Source organism: Candoia aspera, chromosome 6, assembly GCF_035149785.1.
Source record: "Candoia aspera isolate rCanAsp1 chromosome 6, rCanAsp1.hap2, whole genome shotgun sequence".
Lineage (NCBI taxonomy): Eukaryota > Metazoa > Chordata > Lepidosauria > Squamata > Boidae > Candoia > Candoia aspera.
The window spans coordinates 71,986,965-71,999,311 of NC_086158.1; the positions used below are offsets into that span (position 1 = coordinate 71,986,965).

The following is a 12,347-nucleotide window of genomic DNA, read 5'->3' on the forward strand; positions in this document are numbered from 1 at the left end:
AGATTTCTTCATGGCCATCTTCCTGTAGTAAATCACTTTATGTGCAGTTAAACTTCAACCTAAGCAAATTTACTTGGAAATCAGCCTTAAATGAGCCAACTAAATGGACTTGAAATTAAGGCTAAATCCTGATGACTTATATGCTACTGTTAGCACAATTAGCAACCAATAAATGAAATGGTTAATTAATTAATTAATTAATTACTGCACTTGTATCCTGTCTCATTCAATAGATGCTGGGCAGTTGAAAAATTATTCATTAAATGTGTTAATTGCAGTCTGCTAAGCTCAAAGAAAGGCATGGAATGCAACAGCACTAATTCAGCAAGTGGATTTTCAGGGCAGACTCCGAGAGCTTCCAAGACTGGGTGTCAGCTATATCTGACCATGTGGATCAAAGCTTCTCCAATGTTCAGGTGCTTAAATCCATGACATGGACAAATATTTATTTCTTTAAATATTTAGCTTTATATCCCATCTTTTCTCTGGAAGCTGAAATTTACCATGTGGGATCTCTGCTCATTTTATGATCACCATAATAACCCTGTTGGTCTGAGAAGTAATGAGCATCCAAAATCACCCAATAAACCCCACACTGCAGGAGCGGGGGTTGAATCTGAATGCCTGATCTGCATTCAATGACATAACAACTCCATTACACCCACTTTTCACCACACCTAACACTGGAAGAGCAAAATGCCAAAGTCATTTGCCATGAACTAATTCCACTTCCATAGAATAACCAGCAGAATTTTAAGATGGCCAATGTTATCCAATATTGGATAATGTGTTGGGATGACAGCTTCCAGAATTCAAAACCAGTTAGACTACCAATTTATTTGAAGGGCACCAGATTTGGGAATGAGATTGCATAAGCAGCTTTCCTAACTACTGTATGTCCTTCTCAACCAAACCAGGGTTAGATTTCCTCTGTCCTTGTAATCTTGTCTCTAGACTCAATGGAAGAAATACAGAGAAAACTTGTCATATACACCCCTTGGCTACCATCAGAAAGAAAACAGGAAACCAACTTACTTTAACTGATCTGTAGTTTTCATTGTTTAGCACAGCTTGCACTTTAGAACTCTCCCCTTCTTCCATTATATCCTGAATACATAGAAGAGACATATTTGTGCAATTTTATACAGATCTGTATGGTATTTATGTTGCAATCTAATTACTTCTAATAGCCTCTCAATGCTTAAGAAGCCTGTTTTAAAATTCAGGCTGAACTCTTACACATACTTAGCAAGTTGTTTTTGTTAGAAGACAAGCATGCTAGGCATTTTTTTAAAATGCTGCTGAGTTTTTACTGTTGCATAATAAACTGGAAGGAGAATCTGAGCAGCAATTCTATGCAGCATTTAATTATAATGTCTCCCCCCTCCACTTTAAAATCCATCCACATTGCAAAGAGGAAAATATGACCGTTGCTAAAAATGATCAGGGGAAGGGGCTGCTCTACAAATTACCTTAAGTTTAATGCTTTGAAACAAAAGTGATTCCTAGAGACTCTCAACCAAAATTAAAACAACAAAATGATCAAAAAAGAGAATGGGAGGAATTTCTAATATTTCTCACTAAGTGGAGGGAGGGATGTTATTGCCTTGAGACAAAGGTTCTTCCCTTGTCCTAAGTGAGAGCTAAGCTACACATAACATTTAAGGTGTAGCATGTTACATATTTTCTTTCTTATTCCAACGTATACATCAGGGATCAGATCTAGATCAGAACCTTAGCATTACATTTCCATAAGGTATATTTTTATTGTTCCCTCCATACCCATCCATGAGCTCTGAACAGGGTGAATAGTGGGAAGAGAAAGACCAACATAGAAACAGGGAAATAATTTGTGTGTGTCTCTGAGTAGGCATGCTTTAAAAAGCACCATGGTGCATTTCACATAACATACCTCAATGATTCCTCTGACTTGTTCTCCCAACCAGGGCAGTCCTTCAGTATCATTTACTCGAACTATAGGGAATGGAAGACACTTCAGCACAGAAGCTGCTCTTCTAAATGCGAGGCAAAACCCTTTATGTTCATTGAATTCATAGTTTTCAGCCAGGATTTCAAAAGCATCCTTGAAGCAGTGAAGATAGGAAAGAGGGGGAAATTAGTAACTATTTGATGCACCAAGAAAGTTTGAAACTTGTAAGCAGATTAATAAATGACTTTATATCATGATAAATATCAAACACAGCTGCTAACCTGCTATATTTCACCCACAGGTATCCTTAATAAAATATCCTGTAATGAACCATTGCATGTTGTTTTAGCTTTCATTAGAAAGAGAATGCTGACATATAGAATCTGGGTAAATCTCCAGAGCCTAAAGAAGTAAAATAATTTCTCCCTTGTTGAAGACTTTGCCCCAATCCTCTTTTTCAAATATATCTTTTCATGTAAAGATATACTTTGAAGCAGTCAAAGATAAGAGTTTACAGCAGCTTCAGATGACAAAATCTGAATTAAACCCGGCTGAAATAAAAAAAGAGTGGGTGCAGAGATGTCCATGGATGGGCCAAAATCTGCAAGATAGTGGATGAAACATTGCAGTCCAAGCCCCACCCCTTTTGAATATGCATGCAATATAAACACACCTACCAAAGGGGCAGGGCTTGGATCATGATGCCACATCTGCCATCTTGCAGATTTTGATATACTCCCCTCTGAACACCACTGGCTGGGTGCCAATTTCAGAAAGAATTTGGAGGTGCCAGAAGCAATGAATATCCCTGAAGGCATCTCCACATTAATATAGCCTTTGCCACTTGAACATTTCAAATGCCACCATTTGTCCTGGATTTGTTGAATGTAACTTCCTTTTCCCCCCATTGGGAATCTTGTCAGATTTTACTAATAACTTCCGATAAGCCTAATAGGTAGGGATGTGCATTGGATTTGCCAAACCCTGAATAAGTGGAAGTGGCTATATGAGGTAATGCAGAATTATTGCAAAACTGAATCAATAGGCTTTGTGAGCACTTCAGTGGTTCATAGCATTGCAGAAAGGCAGATCACGTCATCATGTCTCTGCAAAAGGCAGAATGGAAGGGAACCATCATCATCCATCTATAGCTTCAAGTGGTCTTCCCCAAACTGCAGCAGTATTGAGACATCAGCCATAACAACATTTTGTCCCTACTTTCTCAACTTCTCCAGGCTGCCACAGTACCCAGTAGAAGGAACTGCATCTCTGCCTCCTCCCTGACTTAACTGGTGGAAATTAATTCTACCCCTCATCTCCAGTATGTAAAGACAAAAAATCACAAAGTTATTTGTCTGACATCTGATAGAATATTTCCCAGTCCAGGGGCGGCGGTTCCTGCAATTTTTGTCACTTTTCCTGGAATCATAAAGGAGTCTAGCTCCAGAATTGTGCACCTATTTCTTTAGAAGGAAGTAGCTTTCATTTTCTTCATGTTCCTTAAATTACATCCTATTCTGCTGAAAAATACAGATATACCAATTGATTTTTTTTTATGCTAGTCAATGTGAGTCCAATTGGGCCCCATACAAAATGGTCAGTTCATTCCCCTAACACCTAACAAGGATTTTAAAAAGTAAGTTTATTACTATTTTTAGACAAATCTCCAAATTCAAAGTTGATAATATAGAAAATTTGGGAATCTTTGTGTATGTTAAAATCCTCAGGTTTTAGAAACATACTACACAGCACACACTCTAAACATACACATACACATAAATACACATATTTTGCTAGTGAAACAGATTCAGGAAAAATTGTGTATACTAGGAAAGGATTGGAAAAATTGTGTATACTAGGAAAGGCATGTATAAAAATATATATGAATGTGGAATTTTCTGCCAAAGTCATTAACAGCAGGGCTGAACATAATTTAGAATGACTGAAATTAGAGATTTGCTAAACACAATACTGACAGAATCAGATACTTCACAGTACCTAATTTTTTTTTCACAGTTAAAGCAAGAAAATTCAAAATAGATTCTCTGTACAAGAGGAAACCTAACAGCCATTGTTCCCATTGACAACATAATGTGCTGTCTCAGTCCAGTAAACTTGCTATCTTGGCAAATGAAAGTTAGGAGAGATAGTTGCTGAGATAACATCTATTTCCCACCTCATTTTCTTTTGAGAAGCCAGTTTGGGTCACCCAGATAGAGGGAAAGCTCACAAATGTCAAAAACACTTGTTACGTAGAGTACTGGACTAAAATGTGCATTATTTTGTTCTACTTGAGGACAATGGAGGTTAACTTTCCCCTTTGTATAAAGCTCTATTTTCAGTATTCCTTGTAAGTAAAATGAACAACCAGCTAGTATTAGGTTTTTAGGGTATTATTAGTGGTGAAAAAATGAGAAGAATCTTAGGCTCAGTAGGAAAACAACAGGACAATCCAAAAACATCCAAACAATGACATCTGGGTAACATACTAAAATGATCATGTGGTAGAATGCAGCATTAGGCCCATGCAAGGCTTGAAGTCCTTATTAACAATCAATGATCAGCAAAATTACAAAAGCCCATGCATCAGGAAAACAGTGCTTGAGTGTTTGCATAATCAGTTCCCTTGTTTTCACTGCAGCTACACAGAATTTTGCTATCATGTAGGTAATGAGATATTTCAAGTCAGAGAACTAAAGCTTAACACGGAGCTCATTTGTTCTGCCTGGGCTCTGGCAGAAAAGGGGCATAATATAACTTTTATGGAGATCTCCATTAAAAAGTGCCATATAATAGAACTTGTATTGTTCCAGTTCCCCAAGATTCACATATGCAAGTGCACTCAGCTAGTTTGGTTTTGGAATATCTATCCTGCAGAAGTGCAGAAAGGAGAATATGGTTCCTATTCCTAAAAAGTTACTTTCCAAACTTGGGAAAGTTGAGTTTATTTAGATAATTTTCTGGTTCCCAAATAAATTTTGCAACCAAATTCTCCTCCCTAGTCAATCCTATTGACCCCCTTTTGATTTTCCTATCATTTAGTCTTTGAGGAAAAACCTGATTAGCCTGTTCATGCCCAATAGAAATAAGGAATTCTACCAAAAGCCTATGTGACCTTAATTTCTGTTCATCTGCTATATCCAACTCAATATGTGGTCATCTGTCAAAGCTAATAAAGGTAACAAACCTCAGAAAAAGAATTGATTCTTAAGCTAATAGCTGATCAAGTGCCTTCAAGCCCTCATTTCAGTTTTAGGCATTCCAGTCTCAGGTCTGAGTGGTGCACACTAGGGATAGTGAGAGCGGAGCTCAGAATCAATAGTTTAGTAGCATCTTTTCCAAGTAACCCATTTTCTTAAAAGGCATAAGCTCTCATTAACTATAGCTCACTTCATCAGACCTATGGTGCAAGATTTAAATTGGGATGAGGTGGAGGAGAAAGGAGAGGAAGACAGGGTGATTATACAAGTGCAGGTTTCACTGGAACAGATTAAAAATACCTTATCAATTAATAATTGCAGTGTGTTAAAAACCCATTGTATTTGTTGAGACCTTCTGAGAGAGCTGGAAACCTTTTGATGTTCTGTATGTGATCATACATCAGATCTTTTCCTCAGTTTTGCTGATAATGTTTCCTATTTTCCAAAATGGCTACTTTGAGATCTGTAATGCAGTGTCCTTGGAGGTTAAAATGCTGTGATATGACTTTGTCCTCGTTTGAGTCCTGATGTCAAGCTTGTGTCCATTAATTTTTTGTGGAAAATCTGGCCTGCTTGTCCTACATAGAATCCAGAGGGGCATTGTTACAGGGATACAAAATTCTATGTAGATTGACATGTTTGCTTTTTCAAGCCTGGTATTTCATTTTTAAAGCACCCTATTTATGTTAGATTAATCTATTTGCCATAGCTGGATGGGTTAGATCCAGGCAACCTGAAATAATCAGCATAACCATGAGTAAGGCCTCTTCCATACTCATTTGCTGGGCTACTTCCAAGCTGTGTTCCAACTTTGCCCCCTTCTCCCCACCATATCCTTTCTTTTTACTACAAGTGGTAGCTTTTCCAACCATTCAATGGCATTGGAAAGTGTTCTTTTTTTTCTGTCTTTTGGGCTTTCCTGTAGTAAGTGAAGAACAAGGCTGGGGTTTGGGCAGTAGAATCAAGATTGAGGTCAGCCTTGCAGGGTAAACCAGATAGGAATCACAACCAGCTGAGCTAATTCTATTTTATTGTAAAGCTACATTGACAGAATCTTGCAAGTCTGAAAGTACAATAGTCCTTCCTCCATCTCCTTTACTCCTGAGAAACTAGGGAGAGTATCTTCTGAGCCTCTTGCTCCGCCCACTATCCAGCTGCAGGCTATGCTGTCTCTTATCTGACCATTAGCTTGGCAGTGTCTCTTTGCCCAGTCTCCCAAGGTCTTTCCCACATACCATTACATAGTCACCCTTGCTTCATACTGATGGCTGTTCAAGCACTATGAGCTTATCAACTGCTGTTATGGCTACACACTCATTTTCTACCAGTTCTGTTATCTTCCAATTTACTCAGCCATATTTCCTTCTGTCTGAGCTAATGAGATAAATTATCCCTTGTAAGCCCCTTGAACTTCTAGAGGAAAGACAAGATATAAATCTAACACAGAGAAAGAGAGAGACAAAGACAAAGAGAGTTAAAGTTATGCAGTGATATAGCAAATACATAAGCAAAAAGAAAAGCCAGTATTTTTATCTCTGCCAAATTTCTGTAACAAAGTTAATAAAATTGTCAGATGCTGGTTATTGTTTATAAAATGTAAATTACTAAGGCACCACATGTCTATAATAAATATGGTCCCTTAATTTGTAAATCACTATCTTAAAGTTAAGAGGATTGCCAGTGTACTCCCAATTAATTACTGTTAGCATATTTATTAATTATGGAAGGAAGAGTAGAATTTTACTTTCTTCTGTGAGTAGACATGAATAGCGGATTATGGATAGTTTCATCTACAATTTGTTTAACATGTCAGCTAAATCAGGAAGACTGGCTTTTTAGTCTTGGGAAAAACCAGGGGGAAATGTTGTGGTTTTGGGCTTATTTCTCTGGTGTATCCCAAGAAAACCAAGTATGAGTTCCTGGTTCAGAAGATGTTATCTAACCATAAGTACCTCACAATTTGTTATACATGCCCATTTGTGAAAAGAGACAATGGGTGTGACCAGTATGATGTGGTGTTAGATCAAGATCAGAGAAATCTATATTCAATTCCATCCTTAGCCAGGGAGGTTCACTAAATGATTTGGGGGCCAGTGATCTCTCAGCCCAACCCTCCCTTACAGGGTTATTATTGTTGAGAAAAATTAGAATACTGTGTCTCATCTGTGTTGCCTTGAAAACTGGAGAGAACATGGAATAATAATTATCCATCATCTGCTAGTCATGTCTACTCACAGAAGAAAGTAAATTGTTTCTATCTCATGGTTGTATGCTGCCCAGAGTCACCTTGTGTGAGATGGGCAGCCATATAAATGTGAACGATAAATAAATGTCTCATTTGAAAGAAATAAACTGCATTCTGAATGTGTGTCAGCATATGGTACATACCTCCTAGTTGGTGGGATGTATTCAAGGTATGCTAGATTAGAGATACTAGCTTGCACAAAATAGCATGAGCATACTTGAGGTAATACTGGGCTTCAGCTGCACTGTGTCATGCCAGCAAAATGTGCTAACACTAACCAATCCTTACCATTGGCAGAGAATGCTATATGTGGCATAGGTATTATTAAGACCAGTAACCAAGTTACTTCCTCCTCTATCTTACAAAAAAGCATTATATGAAAGCCTTGATTGATCAAAGCCATGATGGCTAGCAGATCATCAGATCACCCCCATTTAGTGATATTGTCAGCCCTACTAGATAGACCAGACCAGAAAATAAACTCCACAGGAAGGATAAAATTACTTTTATTAAGATTGACTATAACAACAGAATCTTGTATGTCTGATTGGGCTGTATCTCCTCTCCCTTCTTATATTCCAATGATTTAGGGAGGCATCTGCAAAAGCCACTTCCAGATGTTTTCTTGTTGCTCTGGACTTTAAAAAATATTTCAGTCCCTTTTGTTGGTAGTGGTTCCTAGATATATCTATCAAGGTCATCTTCTTTAATCTCTACAGAAATCCATGAAAGATTGCAACTTAGAATGTAACTGTAGTAAATGGTAAAGAAGAAGGATGGAGGACAGTTATGCTGTGTGTCATGCATGTGAATTAAGGTGGTCTGAAATTGTGGAATGGATACATGTATGGAAGTAAAGATATAGTTTTAATTATAAATGGAAGCACTAAAATGTATGCCACATGAATTACATCATTTGGATTGTTACGGGTACATGTGAAGGTAGAATTCATAGGTTGGCCATTGTTGCATACTATTGTTATAGAGCAAGGGGTGAGACTGGGGGAAAATTATGTAACATTCTGAATAAATATGATCCAATAATAAATTATGATAGGTGACATAATGGATGGGTAGGAACACGAAAATGAGAATAAAAAAACACGAGAATACGAAAAAAACAATGATTAATTCATGAATGAATGAGGACATTGGCTCTATGATATGTATCTGCTTAGCAAAAGTTCAGGGTTGGAGGGGAAGTGTGTCTGTGTGTGTGTGTTTGTGTGTGTGTTTAAGATACGATTTAAGCATAAATCTATTCACATGTACACATGGAGAAGAAATCAATATAAATCTGAAAGCATGGCGGATTTGTTCCTTATGATGATAAATTGAGAGAATTAGTGAAGGATAACAGAATAATGGGAGATTCTGAATGTGAAACAGACTGTTTTTGGGTAGTGAGAGGAGCTGGTCTTGAAAACATGGACATGGGGAAAAAAAGAAAAGTGAAAATAAAGTGAAAGTTGAATGACTGTAGGGAGACAAAGTAGGAGTCCTGAATGAAAAAAATATTAATCTCCCAGCAGAATGAATAAAAAGTAGACATAAGGAACAAGGATGTGGAAGCTGCTTGGAAGCCAGTGAAAAGAATTATGTGTCTTGGAAGTGTGTAGAGTTATGCTAAGGAGAAGTATGTAAAAATGCTTTGTGAAATGATGAAATAAAAGTGGCTGGTGATAAGAAAGAATGGGAATAATTGAATGATTTCTTCAAACAATCAGAGTAAGAGATACTGTATAATGTGTACAGAGAGTAGCTGAGGCCATTTTCAACAGACTTATTATAGTTTATTTCTTTTTATTAACCACCCAAATCTTTTTTGATCTTAGGAGAGTTCAATTGTTTGTCTTAAAATTGGTTGGAAGGTTATTGGTTCATTATTTTTTCTTAACGTATTAATATTTTATTAGGCCCTTAATCTAGTTTTGAACATCTAATTAAGTTTCTTTTTATCAGTATTTTATCCCTGATATCTTATTTCAGTTTATTCTTATTTTAATATTTTAATTATCTTAAGGATCGCACTTATACCTTTTATTCTCTTTAGGCACCTATTGAATCTTTTGTTTTTTTCCTTAGTTCTTAATTTTTCTTGCATTTCTTGCATTTCATACTTTCTCTTACGATGTTGTATTCATCACTGGTCAATGACCATGGCTGGTTGCTGGGTTGGTTGTTCATGGAAAGTAAAAGATAGCTGCAAACAGCAGCAAGAAACTGTTAAGAATAAAGATACAGACAACGCAGGTCAATTTTTATGGACATGTGTGTGTGTGTGTGTGTGTGTGTGTTTATAAACAATGGGTCAATGGGCTAAATAAGAAAGCTCCAGCATCCTGGAAGTATTTTGGAGTTTCACACATGGAACAGGGTAGAGATATATTAGAATTCAAATGTTATAAATGTTAGTGTCCAAGAAAATATGATAGAAAGGAAATAAGAAACATTGTGAGCATATTGAAAAATGGCAGGGCTGCAGGCATGGATGGTGTAATTGGAGAGATGTTGAAATATGGATATGGTTTGCTTATGGAGTGCCTGGGCAATTGATTTAATTTGTGTGTGAATACTGCATCTGAGTCTGACAACTGAAAGAATGTTGTTCTGCTTTCCTAATACAAAGTGATGGTAGCAAGAGTGAAGGCAAAAAAAAATACGGGGGGGAGCATATTGGATAGTTAAATTTGCCTGATTAGATATTTGGCAGAATTTTGACTGAAAGGGTACAAGAGAAGACATGAGCGAAATGTGGGATGTAAAGTGTGACTATTTCAGCAGTGGGTGTGCAGACCAGTTTTTGCTCTTCAGCAGGTCATAATAAAGGCATAGATGTGAGGGGAGGAAAACAGATGGCACATTTCTTGATTAAGACATAAATATATGCAGCTGTCAAGGTAATGCATGCTATATGCCAGCAAATTTGGAAAACACAAGAATGGCCATCAGATTGGAAAAAATCAATTTATATCCCCATACCAAAAAAGGGAAACACTAAAGAATGTTCAAACTATCGAACAGTGGCACTCATTTCACATGCCAGTAAGGTAATGCTCAAGATCCTGCAAGGTAGACTTCAGCAGTTCATGGAGCGAGAATTGCCAGATGTACAAGCTGGGTTTAGAAAAGGCAGAGGAACTAGAGACCAAATTGCCAATATCCGCTGGATAATGGAAAAAGCCAGGGAGTTTCAGAAAAACATCTATTTCTGTGTTATTGACTATTCTAAAGCCTTTGACTGTGTGGACCATAACAAATTGTGGCAAGTTCTTAGTGGTATGGGGATACCAAGTCATCTTGTATGCCTCCTGAAGAATCTGTATAACGACCAAGTAGCAACAGTAAGAACAGACCACGGAACAACGGACTGGTTTAAGATTGGGAAAGGAGTACGGCAGGGCTGTATACTCTCACCCTACCTATTCAACTTGTATGCAGAACACATCATGCGACAAGCTGGTCTTGAGGAATCCAAGGCTGGAGTTAAAATCTCTGGAAGAAACATTAACAATCTCAGATATGCAGATGATACCACTTTGATGGCTGAAAGTGAAGAGGAACTGAGGAGCCTTATGATGAAGGTGAAAGAAGAAAGTGCAAAAGCTGGCTTGCAGCTAAACCTCAAAAAAACCAAGATTATGGCAACCAGCTTGATTGATAACTGGCAAATAGAGGGAGAAAATGTAGAAGCAGTGAAAGACTTTGTATTCCTAGGTGCAAAGATTACTGCAGATGCTGACTGCAGTCAGGAAATCAGAAGACGCTTAATCCTTGGGAGAAGAGCAATGACAAATCTCGATAAAATAGTTAAGAGCAGAGACATCACACTGACAACAAAGGCCCGCATAGTTAAAGCAATGGTGTTCCCTGTAGTAACATATGGCTGCGAGAGCTGGACCATAAGGAAGGCTGAGCGAAGGAAGATCGATGCTTTTGAACTGTGGTGTTGGAGGAAAATTCTGAGAGTGCCTTGGACTGCAAGAAGATCAAACCAGTCCATCCTCCAGGAAATAAAGCCAGACTGCTCACTTGAGGGAATGATATTAAAGGCCAAACTGAAATACTTTGGCCACATAATGAGAAGACAGGACACCCTGGAGAAGATGCTGATGCTAGGGAGAGTGGAAGGCAAAAGGAAGAGGGGCCGACCAAGGGCAAGATGGATGGATGATATTCTAGAGGTGACGGACTCGTCCCTGGGGGAGCTGGGGATGTTGACGACCGACAGGAAGCTCTGGCGTGGGCTGGTCCATGAAGTCACGAAGAGTCGGAAGCGACTAAACGAATAAACAACAAAACAACATATGCAGCATGCTTGTGGTAACATTAGGGAATGAGGACAAACCTGTACTTCTGTCTGTAGATTAGGCTTTGCTCTTGGTTGAGAACCCAAATGATTTGCCTTCAATATTAGACAGATTGTGTGATGAAATAAGAAATATGGAACTGAAAGTTCAAGTTACATGGAAATGAAATACATTAGAAAAACAAAAGTATGAGTTATAGTAAAACAAGAAGATACACAGTAGGATCAGCAATGAATGAATGGAGGTTGAATACAAAACTGATTGGTAAAAAAGAAATGTGTTCAGGTGGCTTGATCATATAGAGGGAATGAATGAAAATCAAACTGCAAAACTAATATACGAAGGAAGAATGGATGTATTGAGAGGAAGTGGAAGCCTGAGAAAGTTGTGGTTGGATGGAGTTGATGAGATCCTGAAAGACAAAGAGGTAAAAAGTTTAAAGAACAAGAGTGAATGTATAAAGCAATGTAGGGTTGTGGTGGAAGCAAGGATGGTTTATAATGATCGAAAGGTGTGTTGTGATATAGTGAATGACAGCAACATCAATAGAGAGGCAGAATGATGCCAAGAGCTTCACCCTGTCGCAACACAAGTCCTGCCTCTTTTGTAAGTGTATTGTGACAGTGAGCTTGGGCACAAGGCTGCTTTTGTCATTTTGACAA

General features: G+C 37.9%; 1 protein-coding gene across 1 annotated transcript in view; it reads right to left on the bottom strand.

The window, feature by feature from the left end:
* The window catches only part of DNTT (DNA nucleotidylexotransferase), a 175,166-nt gene that overhangs the window by 112,569 nt on the left and 50,250 nt on the right, over window positions 1-12,347 (bottom strand). The window contains exons 6-7 of the mRNA XM_063306162.1: window positions 1,913-2,083; window positions 1,036-1,107 (exon numbers count right to left, since the gene is read on the bottom strand). Of these exons, the coding sequence (XP_063162232.1) occupies window positions 1,036-1,107; window positions 1,913-2,083 (243 nt within the window). The remainder of the gene's footprint in view (window positions 1-1,035; window positions 1,108-1,912; window positions 2,084-12,347) is intronic.